Here is an 18,836-nt window from a genome sequence, read left to right as displayed (position 1 = left end):
TATATAATCAGCGCTTTCATCTGCAGCACATTGTGTTGCTTTTCCTGTATGTGTGAATTGTATTTACTCTACTTATGCTGGCCAATTTATATATAGGCTTTAGCTACATGTTACGCACGTGCTAATACTACATTTGTAGCTTGCTTATTGCCACCAGTTTGTGCAATATTTTCTATCACCAGACCCTATACCGTGGTCTGTGAATTTGTGCCTAGAGTATAATAGTTTTCTTTAGATATTATCTCAAGTCCTCTGTCCGCACTCTCCACTTTCCCTCGAGGATTAGTCCAGAGTCCCCCTCCATTTTTATACTTTTCTCCCCTGTTTTAATAACTTAATAAACGTTGTTATTTATTTGGTATACCTGTGTGCTCCTGTTAGGGATTCTTTTTTGTTGTTGTTATATGAACCTTTTCCCCTGGAGCACCACTGGCTTTTTTTGTTACTAGAGAATATAGCCAGCATTTAGGTACCTTTATATTCTGGCGTGTGTTAAAACCCATCCTGATTGCTTCAGCTTTGCATGGCCAGTGTAACTAACCCCACACTGATGAGACCCATTAAGGTCAAAACAGCTGTCTGTGGGTGGGTTTACTGGCTATGCATCTTTACCCTGGCTGTGCTTAAAGCTGTGACCATGCAGCAAGCTTAAGCCTATAGGGAACCATGTTTAAAATGGTTTTGAAGCAAAAAGTGGCACTGTGTGCTCATTTGCATGTCATTTCCCAGAATCCCTTGCTGCAGTGGAAGTGCTGTGTGCTGGGAGATGATGGTGAAAGGCGGGGTTGCAGACCTGCCTAAGACATGCAAATGAGCATACAGTTATATTTCCATTTTATATATATATATATATATATACACAATGTTTGCCAATAAAAAAGCAGTAGCACTGCCTACCCCCTAAGACCTGTGGTTTCTCTCCTCTCTTATGTGCGTGGGAGTCTGTTGTTCCACTCAGGAGAAGTAAACCATGTGAATGGGAATGAGGCGGGAAGAAAAGCGTCAATGCCTGCAGGAGCGCTACACTTCTGGTGAATCTGAGTCTGGGGATCTTGGAAGGAAAACATACAACTGGAGTCAGAGACACCGCACTTAGGATCAAGAGGGATACTGCATGTTTAAAAGAGGTGGCTAAAGTATGTATGTTGTGGCAAATTAAATTATTGTTAAAAAAAGGTTTATTTATTTAAAAAGGTGATGGGGTCTGAATTTTCATAGAGATATTCAGTATCATTAAATAAGGTACTTCATATTTATATTAAACCCTTTTCTATATCACATCTTTATTAAGACTGATCAATTACTGTTTAAGCTCTTTACTACATTACCAATCCTCCAGTAGCATGTAAAGGAACGATCTGCAAGGAGAAAATAATATTCTCCTAGCCCAGGTAATAAAATGCCTACAAACAGCACAGTATGGGGGTCATCTTGCACATGTGCCACAATTTGGAGACTACTGTGTCAGGTGTGCCTGAAAATGTACTGACAAGCAAATGGGAGGCAATAAAAGGAGAACGAGGCTAGGGAAGAACATGGACCAGCAAAGTATAAACAGGAAAGACAAAGTGCTAATATACAGACCAAATAACATCATCTACTTAAAGGACGGTCTGAAACCGAACAATGCAGACTTGTAGTTCACAGTTGAAAGTCCAGTATTTCAGTGGCTATTTAGTGTTGTATGATTGTTCTAAAATGGTTAGATCCTTGCAGCAGGAACCCCCTGACCTATTGTGTTATTTTGAGTTAATTCACATTAATATATTGTTCTGCGTGTTGTTGTCTCTCACCCTCATCCTTCTACGCTGTGGAACATGTTAATGCATTAGAAATACAAATATACACACACACACACACACACACACACACACACACACACACACACACACACACACACACACACTTACTTGGTGGGTTATTGTCATTTTGAAAAAGGTTTCTAGACTTTAGATCAGTGTTTCCCAACTCCAGTCCTCAGGGAACCCCAACAGGTCAGGTCTTAAGGATATCCCTGCTCCAGCACAGGTGGCTCAGTCAAAATGACAGAGCCGCTGAGTGATCCACCTGTGCTGGAGCAGGGATATCCTTAAGACCTGACCTGTTGGGGTTCCCTGAGGACTGGAGATGGGAAACACTGCTTTAGAGGATGATCATTCGGCAGTTATTGGATTGCAATTTCAGTCAGAATAAGGTGCAGGCTCTAATTCAGTTGTATCCATGGCTTCTTACGGTTTCTGGTGGTCTAGGACATTTGGTTGCGGTTGTTTAGCGGCGACCAAATGGCCACTAGCACTTCACCGCAACTCACCCCGCCATAGAAGTGTCCGGTGGCGGATCGGCGGAGTGAGTTGCAGCTATTCATATTACGGATCTATAGGATCCACTAAGAGAATCATTTTGAGCATAGGACTTTTAACATCAATGTATTATACTTACTGTGCCCTGCGTGCGTCAGCTTGCGATTTGTGGAGTGTTAATTGGAGGATCTGGGGAGGAGTTCATAGACCCAACGTTTACAATGTGATGCCTCAAATTCTGCATCGTTCACCCCCCCCCCTGTTTTCTTAGTGACAGAAATAAATAAAATAAGCCAGTTTCCTTGATGTCCTACAGTAGTTAAACTCAGGTGTGAAAGAAACTGAATAGGAATTCCTGGAAATGCTCAAGACTCACATATCTTAAGCCTCGTAACCAGTTTTCATGGATTGGGTGTGAGAAAAAGTAAAAATATAAAGAGAGCTGTAAAGTCCGTCAGTGGCAGACCGGTGTGATACTAATTAACAGAGTCACTAGGTATTAAGCTAACTACGCTGATGAGCTATGACATGGCAATAAAGGGATGGTGCTGTGTTGAGTACAGGGGTGCATTATTACCACACATTAAATACAACAGGACATTGCATGTGCTAAACAACACAGTAAAAGTTTTTGTACTTGCTTTCCTTACTTGAGCCCACCGGTAGGGACTGTGTGGCATTTCTTGTGCTCTACCAGCTGCTCTGGCGTCTTCATGAACTTATGGCAGACGTCGCACTCGTACATCCGTGTGATCAGGTGGATCTGCAAGTGCCGTTCAAACATAGTCTTCGTTTTGCAGACAAAATTGCAGAAGACACACTCAAATCCTGCAAATGGAAAGCCCACGGATGTCAGAAAGTCTAAATGTAATATGCAACCTTTAAAGCATATATTTATTTTTAATGTCGCCTTTTGCACACCATTCCGTGCTTTCTAAGTGCAGCTTAAAGTGTTAGTCGCTGTACTGGTCCTGGATAAGCCTTGGATTGTGGTAGACTGAGACACTCTTTATCAACAGAAATAGTTATTTATACTTTGTAGCAGCACAACACTCAAGAAACCTGTGGTGCGATGTTGTGAGCTCCGTACAATAAGGGGCGTATTCTATAGCTGGCAAAGTAACGGAGAGAGAATTTAATCTGAAAATGGCCCTATTTACTTAAATAGGGAAATTTCAGACGAAAACCGCCTGATCAGTCACTTTTAGAATAAGAGCATAAATCCACAAGGAAATCCATGTTGGAGAAATCATGCTCTCTACTAAATAATTATTTCATTTACATGTGATGTGCATGTGATGTACATGTGATGTAGCTGCTACATGTACTGTATGGGCTTCTGGCTAACAGCTGCAATCTCTTGCATGGCGGTAGTAGAGAAGATGGCCGTGTTGTTGCAATTTCCTTTTTTCAATTCTTGTATTTTGAAGGAAACAAATAATACATATCAAACAGAAAGTGTTCGGTGTATAACATTTTCGGTATTCACATCACATTTAGGTGAGTCTTCAATACACAAATGGTCAAGTTAAATAACAAAACACTGCACATCGTTTACAAGAGCAAGAGGACTGATAGAGATGCATCACACTACATAACAGCAGCACCAGTCTCAGTCTTCACAAAGTGACACAGTGCAACACAAAGATGGGCTGAAAACTGAAGCAGAGACACGTGTGTAAGATATATTTTTTCTTGCACTTTACCTTTTCACCATTTTTTAGGAGACTTCAGTTTTATTTTAATCAGTTTTAATTTCTTACCCTAAAACCTCCTACCCTAAGCTCTTATCCTAAAACCTCCTACCCTAAGCTCTTATCCTAAAACCTCCTACCCTAAGCTCTTACCCTAAAACCTCCTACCCTAAGCTCTTATCCTAAAACCTCCTACCCTAAGCTCTTACCCTAAAACCTCCTACCCTAAGCTCTTATCCTAAAACCTCCTACCCTAAGCTCTTACCCTAAAACCTCCTACCCTAAGCTCTTACCCTAAAACCTCCTACCCTAAGCTCTTACCCTAAAACCTCCTACCCTAAGCTCTTATCCTAAAACCTCCTACCCTAAGCTCTTATCCTAAAACCCCTTGCCCTAAGCCCTAACCATATCCCTACCTCTAAAACCCCTTAAATTAACCCCCTACCCTAAACAGTAATAAAACTTACCTTAGAGGCGGGCGGCGGCAGGGATTTCAGCGGTGGTGGGGTGAGTCGCAGCGAGGCGCCAGCAGCCATTCCGTTGCACAGTACATAGATGTAGTAGGCATTATTGCACACGCCAGCGGATTAAATAGTGTGTTAGGCTCGATTCTAATGACTTTACAATGGTGTCTGCTCCCGCAGGTGCATTGTCCGTCCCCCCCCCCCCCTGCCCCGATGCAACTCCCTGGCAGGAGCATTAACGACTGCTAAATCTGTATACGGCTTCGAAATGTGATCCCTTAGGCCAGGGGTGCGCAAACTGGGAGGCAGTTATATAGGCCCTGCACTCTCCCCCCAGGCATTTAAATTAAATGCCGGGGGACCGCGCGAGGCCTCTATAACACACTTACCTGCCCTTCCAGCAACGCGTCGTCATGGTAACCCGGCGTCAAATGACGCTGCGGGGTCATCTGACATTACGTTAACATGGCAATGTGACATCACATGACGCCGGGGCTGAGCGGAGGGGGGGGGGGGGGAGGGGCGGAGTGCGAGGTGCCGAGGAGAGCAGGCAGAGGTGCGCACGGGGAAAAGTTTGCCCACCCCTTAGGCAGGACATACATGCTACCCACATACTCACACCATGCTATTGCCTACATGCTATTGGTATGTTTAATAATCTTTTCTCCATATTGTGGAGGACATTCAAAGGACAGTATAAAATTGTGTACGAACCCACTGAAAGAGTATTCCTTCATGTGGTAGCAGGTTTAACACGTTTTGGCCAAAATATTGAACTGAATGGCCCTTACCTATGAGAAGTGCTATGTAATATTTATGCCTGCCATAATCTACAGCCCTTAATACACGTCAGTCACTTGCACAGAGCTCAAACCTAATTCATTTGCTTTCTTTACAATATTTGTTTGGAAAATGTAAAGCAAGAATATACATTACAGTGAATGTCATCATTCTTCCATACTTCAAATATGCTCCCCCCCCCATTGTCTCCCTAAAAGGAAATGAAAAAGCTCTGCCTTCTCCTTTTTAGGCATAAGAAACTTTGACAAGAGACTCAGCAGTGTTGCAAAACCCCCATACTCGGAGTGCCCCAGGTCTCGCCTGCTTTCGTCACGATACCTTTCTCCGACTTCTCTTCAGCGCTGACAAAGGACTGGGTACCAGGCACTACGGAAATAACCAGCAAGTTGTTTGAAGTCTGGTTTCTCAGTGGGGTATCTGAATCTTCTTTGCTGTTGGCTGAGTCGCTGAGAGCTGACAGTGAAGAGGAAGAGGGGCTTATCGATTCACTGAGAGTCTTTCTTTCTTCTCCTAGTCAACCGAAATAGGAGGAGAAATATACACACCCTGGTCAGCAGGAAGATAAACTAGCAGTGTCTCCAGATGCATTACCCTCAAGGACAGAATGTGCCTCTTTAGCATATTGATACATACAAATGTAAAAAAAACAAAAAAAAAAACACCGGTCTGAGCGACAAAACAGTATTCACATGCAATACAAAAATATAAATCCAGTAAAATATACAAGCAATATAAAATTCTTATTTTTCCATATGAAAGGGATGCAGTTCAAAACCTGGGGGCTAAGTCATTGTGTCCGCAGATTGAATATTGCCTTCACTGGCAAAAGCAATACAATGAGCATCCCTGACCCCAATTGTAATGCAAAGGTTAAGGAATGTTACAGTACTTCTCTGGTGTTTTCTTACAAACTTGGGAATCTCCATTCTATCTATAATCTTCTCTGAGTACCTGTCCTACACTAACCCAGAGGCCAGTGGAGCATTACTGCCCATGTATTTTTGGTTCTTCTGGCAGCAGCAGAGAGTAACCCATACATGCATGTTTTCTGAGCACGGACAACCTCCGGTCTCTAGTCCGCCTCTGTTCCTTGACATCTAGGTGCTGTTTCTACAGCTCAGTACTACATGTGGGTTGATAATTTTTTGGAAGTTTATCACAAAAGGACCTTTTTTATATTAAAGAGGATTCAACTTCAGTCAGAGTGCAATCACCTTCTTACTGAACTGGCATAAACAATTCTTATTCTTTACCTTTTCTGCCAGAAACACATTATGTTCTGGATTGACACATATAAATTACATCGGACAACACAAAGTCCACTTCAGATAATCTTTAATTTGAGAGAATCACACTTTCATAGGCTACCTCAATATAATAATCAATTTTTCGGGTAAATGTTGGAAGGAGTAGTCTAGTAATAATTTCAACCCAGCTTCAGTCCTAATGTCTGGAACTTGTGACTTTCATTGAGTGACTTTACCTCCTTGTGTCTCAGGCTTCAAGCTTCTATGGGACAGTGACCTCCTCTACGTACATAATAAACACACACACATATATATATATATATATATATATATATATATATATATATATATATATATATATATATATATGTCAATACACATATATTAACGGAAAAAAAATGAAAATAAGAGAATGCGACAACAAAGAAATATATACAGTATATACGCACACGTATAGATACACACGCAAATACATTTTGGTCAATAAGCACAATCTAGTTTTATAATGTCTGCGTCATAGTACCCATTCAATATGCTTTGCCACCATCTTCCTCTAGCTCAGGAAGATTTATACCAGCTTTAATTTCATCTGAATGGTGCTTAAATATTCCCGAACAAGGGAAAAGTGGCTTTAAAATATACTGAATAAGGTATATGGAGATAAAGTGACTTTTCTGGGTTGGAGGTTTTATTTGAATGAATAACACAAATGTGGTGTGATGTTATCTTGGGTGTTTAAAACTAGAAGTCTAGTGATACAACCAAAATGTTACTTTATATACAGCAATGACTGAGGTAACAGGAAAAAATAAGACTCACTGAAGGGATCCCATGGCTCTTCAATGATATTACTCAGGATTCCCTCTCATCCCAATAGATTAAGGCCAAGAATCAACGTCAACTCCTCACCTGAGTGTTTACTGCTGACGTGTGTCCTCATATCAGACTCCTCCATGGTGATAAAGTCACAGGTGCTGCAGCAAATGGAGAACATCCACTGTTCCTTGTCTACGTGGAGGGACATGTGACTTACAAACTGGACATTCAGCTCAGTCTCAAAGCCACAGACGTGGCAACTGCAAGAGGAAGAGGCAATCAGGATTGCAAGCATGTAACTTCAAACTATTTAGCAAATTGCCCTTTATGGCTAATTATTTAGGCTGTTTAATTGTCTGTTTCAAGGCAATTTTGATGCAAAACCAGGGCATTTTCATCCTGCCCCATTTTGCTCCAAGTTTGCCCCATCTACCCAAGTTTGCTTGGGGAGAAGTTACATGGTGCACATTTAATAATGAGATGCATCTCATTCGTCTGTGTGCACCATCCTTTTTCCATTTTATCGCCCCCCTCCAAGTTCTCCATATCTGAAGTGGCGTAAGTTTAAACTTCCTCATCAGATGTACAAAACTGTTCATACATATGCCACAGCTCTACTCCCAGAAAATGGAGCAGTGTTTCTAAACACACTTTTCTCTACGTTGATAAATAGACCCCTTGCAAGGAAAGATGGGCAGAAAAAAATGACACCTGAATATGCCGTAAAGAATTTGACTGCTCATTTCAGCGATTGAATATTATGAAGTGGAAAACGCGGTGCCAAGGATTCTCTGTAAATATGCCAAAAAGGGGTCAACTAATTCCTTAATGTTTTTCACAGCTTGTGTAACTCAACCTTCAAAAGTACCATCCATGGAACACAATTCTGTATAACAGAATTATTTTGCACTATCTTGTTAACCCATCCAGTTCTGGCACTTTGCTCCACAATGCATTGCTGGCTCTCCATCACTAAACATGTGAAGGTATTGAGAAAGATATGTAACATGACATTACGCTGTTGAGTGCAATCATGAGGTTAATTGAGAACATGTTCCAGATGCTGCACATCACCTAACAGATTCCTCTGGGCAACAGAGAAGGGATGTAGCACTGCCAGACACAGTTGCAAAGGCCGGCTTGTTGCTAAATGGGCAGCTTATTGCACCTCAGGAACCAATTCAAACAACCTGGAACCCTTCCCAGGTCAGGCTGCACTATTTCACAAGCTTCCAGGAACGCTATGTTCCAGTCAGTGTGGTGGATTATGAGCACAATGCTGCCACCGGCTGTTATCTAGTGAACAGAGGGTTCGCTGTGGAAAGAGCAGGTTAATTGCGCTCAACAGCAAATGGGAGCTTTCACTGCACAAAGAATACAAGACACATCAGGAAGCCACTGCACAGTAGCAGTGTCAGAAGTGCCTGAAAGCATTTGATGGTAATGTAAAGCAATTAAAACAAAGTGCTAACATTTGTTGCTGTTGTCATAGCCTGCATTTAATCACAAATTATTGTATTTCATATCATTTTAGGTTGAATTGCATTGCAATTTTCAATCCTGATATTATGGGTGATTTAAAAATTGATGATGTGTTGTGAGATTCACCCATAAGACTTTACCTTAATGTATTTTGGTTCAGGATATGTTCCTATACAAATGTAAAAAATACAATATAGAACTGCTCCTGTAGCTATTTCAGTGCTACCTAAAAAACACTGTACGTTGTATCCATAATGACAATGTCGGGCAGTAATAGAAATGTTGTTTTTCAATTGATTTCCTAATGAGCAGAGAAGTAAGCTGCTGACTCAAAAAACTCATTATTTCGTTTGGGGTAAAAAAGGGTCTTTAGGAAATGTGTAGAAAAAAAGATCATATTCTGCAAATTATGCTGAGATTTTGGTGAACCATTTTTTATAGAAAAAAGAAATAGCTACTTTTGCCTTATTTTAACTCCATTGAGCAGATACTAAGCAAAAATGTAAAAAAAAAAAATCGCAGTTAACAGGCAGAAGTAATTGTTATCTGTAAGGTCCCTATCCTAATTGCTTCAAGGCACGTGGCCCTTTTGGAGGAAAGCAAACGCCCTCTTCTTAGATAATTATATTTCTCTAGAACCTGTGGCATTCCACCAGTAAAGGAACATTGCAGTCCTGCACTCGGATAACCCCTACTTTAGGATACACCAAAACCAGAGAGCAGTGAGCAGGTCACTGCTGCTTTACCTCGCTACTCAGGGGGCTAACAACTGTAGAGCTGGCTCCTCTGGCAGAGCAGGGGTTTAACACACACGAGCACATTTCTTCCCCCCCAAAAAAATACATTTCCCTGGTGAAAACCTAACAGAGAAGAGGGTAAAACATCTCTGAAAATGTACGCGCCGATACATTCCTATTAAACAATGAGCCAGAGCTCATATGTTATACAAGGTGTGTGGTATATTTAAAGCAAAAGAGAGAGAATATAATATTTTGACAATATAAATTATTCTTTCAGGGAAGGGTATGTGCCAGTTTACAAATAAAAAGGAGTGTCACTTTGTACTCCCTGGTACCATTACACAATGATACTGTAAGTACATGCAACTACAGTATGTGGGTCCATCTGCCCTATGGTTCTAGAGTTAGGGAATGAAGACTAAAAGCATTTTCTAGCCACTACAGCAACTGGAAACATATTGTAGTACTACGAAGATAAGAGACACGGCAGTGTATTATCAATACTTGGTATAACTGCACCAAACTATAAACAAAACACTTGAATACCTGTTCTGTTTATATTACTCAATGTTTTCATGTGTAGTTGGACAGGCAGAGAACCCATGAATACACTCGGCCTGGGGTTGTGCATTCCTCTACTGTCCTCTTCATAAATGGCAAATATTTACTTGTGTACCATTCCTATAATTCCCTCTAGCCAATAAAGACACCTGTCATAAGAAGAGACTTGGCTGTTAGTTGCTCCTGTGGTTAGAGGGCAGAGGAGTGGGCACCATATGAAATCAACAATGTTAATCACTTGCCATGCTGTGCATAATTTGGGCTACTGTAAGCTGCATATTCATTAGGGATAAGGACATCTGAAGAGATTTGAGAGGTTGTGAATACTTGTGCATGTGGCTATTGAGACAGCATCGTAGGTACAAATAGATATGACTGAGACCTGATAGGCCTGCTTTAAGTGGCAGCATTTACCAATATATGTGTACTGCATACCACAAATAAAGAGAATTTCTCTTGGAGAGGGAAACAAGAGAGGTGACAAACCACAATGATTTAATATAGGAACAACATTTCTCCAACCATCCCAACAAATAAACAGAAAAGTATAAAATAGTGCAAAAAGTTACATATTCTTAAAGGAACTTCATTATTCTATGTGACCAAACCATTGGTTGCCTGCAATAACTGTGTAACTTTATGCTTAGTCCAGTTTGTTTTGTCAGTGTGGCTTAGTTAAGGCAACATATCCAGGGGTCAGTTCCTTCAGCCTTTGGCTGTCTTCTGCTTCTCACCTGTAGTAATAAGGGTTCTTCTTTTTATCACTAGTTTCCGAAATGACCGCGCTGACAATGTCTTCTGTGTCGGTGCTCACCAGCTTCACGGAGTGGACGGTCAAGTGTTGGTTCAGATTAGCACGGCACTTAGCAGCATAGGGGCACAAGTGGCATTTGTATTTTCTTTCTTCTGTATGTAAAAACAAACATAATAAGGCTTTTTTTTTTGTCAGTGGCAGGACTTTATTCAAAGCTTAGTATAGATTAGCAAATTACTTTTAGTCGCTATAAATGTGTTTATAGAGATGAAGAGGTTTAAAAAGCAGTTATCCAGCCCACAAAAACCTCCCAGGGCCATATTTACTAAGTGGTGTTACTCCAGAAGACACTTTTCGTGCTGGGAGACACCTTGCAACCCGTCCAGTTGGACGGTTCTGGCAAAGAAGGTTTTAAAAAGGATAGCACAAAGTATTTTTTTTGTTGGTACAGGTAGTACCTGTGTGCAGCAAGAGATGCCGGGATAAAGTCTGCTGTCGGCCAAACACTTTTCCGCATACGTTGCATGGAAAAAGCTGCTCGTTCAGTTTCCAGGCTGCGAAGCCGCTGCCTGCGTCCAGCCCAAGCGATTCGGTATCTGCGCCAAACGAGAAACAAATCATATCAAGTAGTAATTCCCAACAGGGGGTTCGTGGGCAGTCTCCAAGGGGAGATCCAAGGCCAGATAGTGGGTTTCTGAGCCCGTGTGGGAACTGCACACTAAGTAAGGCCCCAAACTGCACCATCGCGTGGGTGGTATGGCTGTCAATTGCAGCATTAGCTTGCTCCCCACAATGCTTTTCATCCACAGAGGTAAGGCATTGTGGGGCGTGATTTTGGAAGCATTCCGCAGTAACTGACAGCTATATCACCCATGCTGTCTGCACACACTGAGGTATGGTTTTGGGTAACTTAAGTGTGTGTTCCCCCACTAGCTCTGGACATTAGTTTTGTTAGCAATATTCTGGTGAGTAGGCAATAAGATTTCTTATTTTGTGGGTTCGTGGAACAAATATTCTCTAGCTGGGGTTGCACAATGTAAAAAAGGTTGGCAACCACTGATATAAAGCATTGTATGCAACAAGTGCATATACTGTGCTGAACTCATTTGTACTCACCCCTGAACTCATTTGACCCCACAGGGGCCTGCAACTCTGCTTTACTTTCACCACACACACATCACAGTGTATGTTACCAGGGCTATTTTGTTGTGATTAAATCTAGTATTAAATAAAGGGAGTGTATCGATATTTGCTCAGGTTCTAAAATTCTAGTAGGAATAGAAACAAATGGTCTGAAAGGAATCAAATTTGCATATGAGAGAAGTGCTACTTAATCTGTTATTTTAAGAATACCATGTTTCAAGTCAAAATGTATCCACCTCCATGTGAACATTGCTGAAAGCAGGAGTCCACACTGCTTGGGATTTTCTTTTTAGTTTACCTCAACCAGGGGGTACACCAGAGCTTATCTGTGATCTACCAGCCTCTGGGGACCCGCCGGTTCCAGATCGCTGAGGAGATTTATCCTTGTATATCTTTGGGTGTGGACACAAAATGGCCGTGAGGTCACGGCTTGCACTGGGGTCAAATAGAATGTTGCAAAATCCTAATCTAAATGTTGATGACGTTGAGACTTTCTAATGATTTCTAATAATGTTTCAAAGCTCGTACAATAAAAAAAAAAACCCCAATAACTCTGAATATTTTGGAACCAAATTTTTTCCAGTGAATTACTGATATAAAGCATCAATCCTCTCATTCTCTTCTCCTGCCCCACCTCCCATAATCAGGACCTGGGAAGAACTGCGTGATTGTTTAGCTCCGGGTACCCCCTGATTCCCGAGATATATAGCTTTTTATGTGTCAGTGAAATGAAAGTAAACTCCAAAGATGGCTGCTGGGTCGTTCAATAGGACATTATGGCTTCCTATTGGTCAGTGGAAGTAGAGCTTAAGTGGTGGTCATATTCATTTCACAAAAGGGACCACAAACACTGGAACATAAAAAGGTAAATATCTCAGGGACTAGGAGGGATGGGGGTGTCCCAGAACAAATGCTGTAATTTTTAATAATGCATATTGGATTATATTAAGATACAATCTTTCATAGATTTTTTTTATTTTTTTTGCCATTTTATGAACAAGGCTAATCAAGCTCCAGGAAGCCACGCTGACCATGGCTGCCACCTCTATGTACATATCTTCAGAGAAAAGAGGCACAGTCCCAATGGCATATCAGCATTCTATATGACTCAATGGAATGAGGCTGACCTGACAGTCATAATGTTCTCCTAGACAGAAATGAGTGGGAAACAAAGAATCACAGAAAATAGGTGGTTGGCAAAGTTCAAAGTAGCATGTCTATGGGAGACCGTGGGTTCAGAAGATTTATTACATTTTTTTTCCTTTAATCTACACTGCCATAAAAAAAACTTGTGCCCTGCTTTCAGCAACAAAACCCCATATATTTATTTTTGTCAATTCTATTTATGAGGTGTTGTGTGCAAAGAAAGGATAGAAACGAGCCCTGATTTCGGTTGACTTTATTAGATGTCGGTCTTGTACCGGCGTTTTTCAGTAGTTTTGTTTTTACAACACAATACAAAAATTGGAATTGATGAGGCAATTCATGACACTGTACATCATTTTAAACAAGGTCAACTTTTTTTCAAAGCAACTGTGATTTTAGCATTACATGAATAGCCTGGGTCCCCTTTTACCCCCATGCTTACCTCCCGATATGGCTGGGGAGAGTGCGGCTAGGCGGGGGGAGGCTGCAGGACCATTGCGGGCGTTCAGGACGGTGAGTGGGTTGACGGAGGTCCGCAGTGACTCCCTTCGCAGGGCGCCGCCATTTTGGAAATGCCGCACATGCGCAGAAGCAATTTGCGCAGAAGCAATTTGCGCATGCGCAGAGGAATCTGGTGGTGTGGTGGCCATTAGAAGAGATGTTGCATGCGCAGTAGACAGTGAGTAGCGGTGGCCATCTTAGCCCAGGGCTCCGAGAGGGACTACAAGCCCAGAGTATACAGGGGCTGTGTAGACACATGGCACAGCTCAGCCAATATGGCTGCAACATTAACGGGAGCAGGACCTTGATACATTTGGCACGCTGTATCCTTTGCAGGTGGAGGCGCTGTCACCGGAATCAACAAGGTACAACGCAGGCTCCCAGCAGCGGAGGATCAGGCCTCCTGTGAGCCTCTGGACCTGGTGTGCATGGACTTCTTATGTATTGAGCTAGACTCAAGGGGCATCAGAAATGTGCTTGTGATCACGGACTGCTACGCCCAAGCCTTTCCCACCAAAGACAAGAAGGCCAATACGGTGGCCAAGATCTTATGGGAACGATATTTCATGCATTACGGGCTACCAAATCGCCTACACTCGGATCAAGGGCAAGACTTCGAAAGTAAGCTCATCACAGAATTACTGAAACTATTAAATATCGACAAGTCCCGAACAACTCCTTACCATCTGCAGGGGGATACTCTGCCCGAGAGATTCAACCAGACCCTCCTTGACATGCTTGGCACGCTAAAAAGCTCTCAGAAGACCGAGTGGAGAAAACACGTGGAGTCCTTAGTGCATGCATATAATTGCACCAGACACGAATCTACAGGCTTCACTCCCTACTTCCTAATGTTCGGGCGAGAGGCACGGCTGCCCGTGGATATACGTCTGGGGGTATCGACCGACAGGGTACCGAACAGGACACACTTTAAGTACGTGCAACAGCTCCAAGAAAGTCTGCAGAGCTCTTACCAACTAGCGGAGAAAGCATCAGCCCATCTGAATGTTGCCTGCAACAAACGGCGCTATGACCATAAGGTCCGCCATCGGGAAATTCGTCCTGGAGAAGCCGTTCTCCTCTGCAACCTATGGATCCGCGGCAAAGACAAACTGGCCAACTGCTGGCGCGACGGGGTATTCGAAGTGGAGTCTCAGATGCCTGGCCTCCCTGTCTACCGCATACGCGACGGATATGGCAAGGTAAAGGTCTGGCACCATAGCCACCTACTGCCTATCCCACAAGTGGGAGATAATGATCCTGAGATAAAGACAACACCATTTGCCAGAGGGATCTGAAGAAAACTCTTAAGTGCAAAGGGCTGTGTAGACACATGGCGCAGCTCAGCCAATAGGGCTGCAACATTAACGGGAGCAGGACCGTGATACATTTGGAGCACTGTGAGCCACACCAGTCGGAGCTTGGATACGGAAGAGTGAGGGTGTGTTCAGGGTGTCAGTAGCCCTGAACTAGGCCAGAGAACCCCTTATAGGCCCCAGCTAGGCCCCGACTCCCACCATGATTGTTATTACTACATGAACAGCCCCTCTAGTTAGGGACATTGCCCCTGTAGTGTGTACAGTGTCAGGGACACAGCAGCAAGACACCGCGCAGTATTAGTTGCCTGTGGTCTGGGACCAGACCATCCACGCAAGGTATAAAGACTCTCTTCATGGTGGGACGCTTCGGCTGGAGTCCACTCCAAATAGAGGCGGATGCTATCGCTGACGACGACAGTGCGGGACAGATGGGCCCCTTTCTTCAGCCAGTGGTAACAGGTGCTGGAGCACCTGGCAGGTATCAGACAGTCAACAAGTGCACCAACTATACACTCTTACAGTGGGCAGCGCTGTCACACGCACTTGGGGTGGGAAAGACAATTGGCGCTGGACACTGGGACACTTGTGCCCCCTGCACCCGAGTATTGTAGAGGAACTGCATATCAGTGTACATATATGTATCGTGCAATCGTATTATTGGCTCGGGGTATAAGTTGCATGTTCAGTAAACCTGTTTCCATATATAGCGTGTGTATTATTGTATTGGGTGCTGTGAAGGGGTTTTCCGGCACTGCCCAGATCCTTTGCAGGTGGAGGCACGGTCACCGGAACCAGCCAGGTACACCCCAGGCTCCCAGCAGCGGAGGGTCAGGCCTCCTCTGAGTCTACAGGTAAAACGCACCACATTACACTCAGTAGCAGACTCATCTCCCGGAGGGTGGGGGAAACAGCGCTACACATGTAATCAAGGACTCATGAAGGTACACAAACTATTCAAGACAAGTAGCACATAACTGTACACACGAAACTAACTCTGGGCAGCTCTATCTTTGCACTTATTTGTGTCTGCTCGTTACCTTTAAGGAACAGAAACGTTTTATTTGCATGTATTATTTATTGTATTTAATCAGCATTAACATTCTCAAAATCTTCTCTTAAAATAAGTTGTCACCTTTTAATTCTGATTTATTTGCAATATGCTCTCCAAATTTAAGACAGGATAACATTTTGAGGTTATTACTTTTTGAGTTACTACAGTATTTGTTAGCCATCTGCAAAACGTGTCCGTATGTGGCAGGAAACATTGAAATTGTTCACTCCTTACTTAATTTGTGATAGTAGCCTAGCTTTACGATAAGTTGGCTTGTGAAGTTGTTTAACGTCATTACATTCACACATCAGCACACATCTATGCAACATACATAATATCCTGTATCAGAGAATTTAGATAAGCTCCAAAATATGACTAGAGTCTTACAAGGAGTCAGCTGCAAGGATGTGTGCCAGATGTGAATGTTTTTATAGGGGCCTGACTGTCATAGGATGCATGAATCATGGGATGATCCATGAAATCTGGCCAGCACATGCAGAATCCTTGTGTCTGAGGAGCCTACCACCTGGACGGTTATCAAAGGACAGTGTTTGCGGCTGCAAAACAGATGCTCTTGGCCAGACCGGGGTGCAGTCTAAGTACTTCATGTGTGCACAAATTCCGATGGTCGAAACCAGACATCTAGAGAGCAAACAGGTTCCACAGCACCATTGTGAAAGTTCTACTAATGGCTGATTATGCCACTAGCGGCTACTACTACTGAACTGAACTACAGTACAGAAAAAATATTCGGGTGCCTGGCTGCAGTGGAAGCACTATATGCTAAGGGATAATGGGGAAAGGCAGGGAAGCTAACCTATTTGAGACGTGACCTATTTGAGACGTGACCTATTTGAGACGTGAATGTGCAAGTGATATTTTGCTGTATACTGTACAGTGTAGGGTTTTTGTCACATTTTTTTTATCCACCATAAGTTATTTAATGTGTGGTTGAAACTCATCCCAGCTTCGTATTGCAAAGCCAGGGCCGGCCTTACCTTTGGCTAGGCCCAAGGCGGCATGCTGTCAGTGTGGCCCCTCCTCCTCCTGAAGCATCATGACGTCACGTGATGGCACGTTGTCATGGCAACGCGTCACCATGACAATGCAGAAGGAAGGTCGCTCCGCACACGGTAAGACTCCCCTGTGCGCGCACACGCACGCGCCTCCCCCAGCTATACACACACGCACCCAGTCTCCCTCTCTCCCTAGGGTTGAGCAGCGGTGTGGTCCTGTGCCGGTTCTGGGATCCCCAGCTGCCTCCTCCAGTTCTCCCCTCTCCTTTTGGGCGGAATTTGGATTGTGGCACCATCAGGAGGGAGAGGAGTGATCACAGGGCCCCCTGAAGGCATGGGGCCCAAGGCAACCCCCTTGCCCTCAGGTCCCTGACCCAAAAGGTTGACACAGCTGTCTGTGAGAAGGTTTAGTGGCTATGCAATTCTTTAACCCAGGCTGTGCTGAAAAGCTGTGTAATACAGCAGACATAAGTTTATAGGTCCATGTTAAAATGGAAAAGAAGTAAAAAGTGACAGTGTGCCCATTTTCACGTCATTACCCAGAATCCCTGGCTGCAGTGGAAACACTGTATGGTAAGCGATAATTTGGAAATACAGGGTTGTAGGCCTGTCTGAGGCATGTGAATGTGCTCATAAGTGGTATTTGTATTTGCTGTATACTGATGCAAAGACAAATCTAATCAAAATCACACAGATAACTAGATTTGCCTCAATATGCAAAAACTACTATGTGACAAATTGACATTCACTAGAGTGATAAGTGGACGCAAAAGCGATTGCTTGACTTAATAAACCCCAACAGTGAAGAGGAAATGTGGCTCACATAATGCAAGAGGAGGCATCTTATGGAGTTTTTCGCATATTAATGCAAATCAACACAAATATGACAAACGCCAAAGTCATCCTTTTCATTTGATCTGTACATTCAAAACACTGTACAACGCTTAAAAGATGTGAGATGGCTTTGAGCCTGTATGAACATGTTCAATAGATGTGAATTCTGAATGTCTCTACTTTACTCTGTATGAGCATTTAAAGGGTTACAGTCCCCTTATCCAACTGCTACAATATTATTATGATGCATATTGTCCCATATTCACTAAGCACTTTTCTTCCGTAAGACACCTCCCAGCGCTGAAAGACACCTTGCAACTGAATGAGCCATTAGGTGCCTTCCAGAGCCAGATGGTGTTTAATGACAGAAGACTGCTTAGTAAATATAGCCCGTTATGTCTAGTTTTTAGTCCTTGACACATGAACGGCACACTGTGATGTTGTCCATCAAACTGACCGAATATAATTGCTAATTTTAGACAAGGTGCTAACCATCTTTTAACAAAGTCTGATTATTAATATTTTTTTCTGGAAATGTCATATACAGTAGATAATCTGTAACCTAACCTCATAATTATACACAAAATACCATGAAATGACAACAATTTACTGGGATTGTATTTCTATCCATATGATAATACACACATACATGCTAATCAGTGTGCAATGCTGCCAGTCTCCTGTCGCAGAGGGATTCTCTATTCACTTTCCTGGAGGTCACCTTCATACATTAACAGAAGAGGCCAGTGTGGTGAAGACTGTAAATGACTGGTACTTTAACGACACTTGTAGCTATTTTCCTTATGTGTGAATCAACGTTTATCATGTGCCATTATACGATTCTCACTAATGCCATCTTGTGGTACATTACAAACTCACACATTATAATGTACTGTAGTACCCGTATAACAGGCACAACAATTAATCAACAAATTAAGTATAGCTACTACTTTTCACTCTGGATCAA

General features: G+C 42.8%; 1 protein-coding gene across 5 annotated transcripts in view; it reads right to left on the bottom strand.

Annotated features, from left to right (window-relative positions):
- ZNF827 (zinc finger protein 827) overlaps positions 1-18,836 on the bottom strand; it is a 182,718-nt gene that overhangs the window by 5,690 nt on the left and 158,192 nt on the right. The window contains exons 9-14 of one of the 5 annotated variants that reach the window (XM_075614088.1): positions 11,318-11,455; positions 10,840-11,011; positions 7,416-7,582; positions 5,578-5,769; positions 2,951-3,128; positions 2,440-2,489 (exon numbers count right to left, since the gene is read on the bottom strand). In XM_075614088.1, coding sequence (XP_075470203.1) covers positions 2,477-2,489; positions 2,951-3,128; positions 5,578-5,769; positions 7,416-7,582; positions 10,840-11,011; positions 11,318-11,455 — 860 coding nt within the window. In that variant the 3' untranslated portion in view covers positions 2,440-2,476. Of the gene's footprint in view, positions 1-2,439; positions 2,490-2,937; positions 3,129-5,577; positions 5,770-7,415; positions 7,583-10,839; positions 11,012-11,317; positions 11,456-18,836 lie in introns of all 5 variants that reach the window. The other 4 variants (XM_075614080.1, XM_075614069.1, XM_075614107.1 and 1 more) reach the window with 4 other exon arrangements.

The sequence above is a fragment of the Ascaphus truei genome, chromosome 1 (assembly GCF_040206685.1).
Source record: "Ascaphus truei isolate aAscTru1 chromosome 1, aAscTru1.hap1, whole genome shotgun sequence".
Classification (NCBI taxonomy): domain Eukaryota; kingdom Metazoa; phylum Chordata; class Amphibia; order Anura; family Ascaphidae; genus Ascaphus; species Ascaphus truei.
Note: the sequence above shows the minus strand (reverse complement) of the source record. Positions and strands in the feature narration are given on the sequence as shown.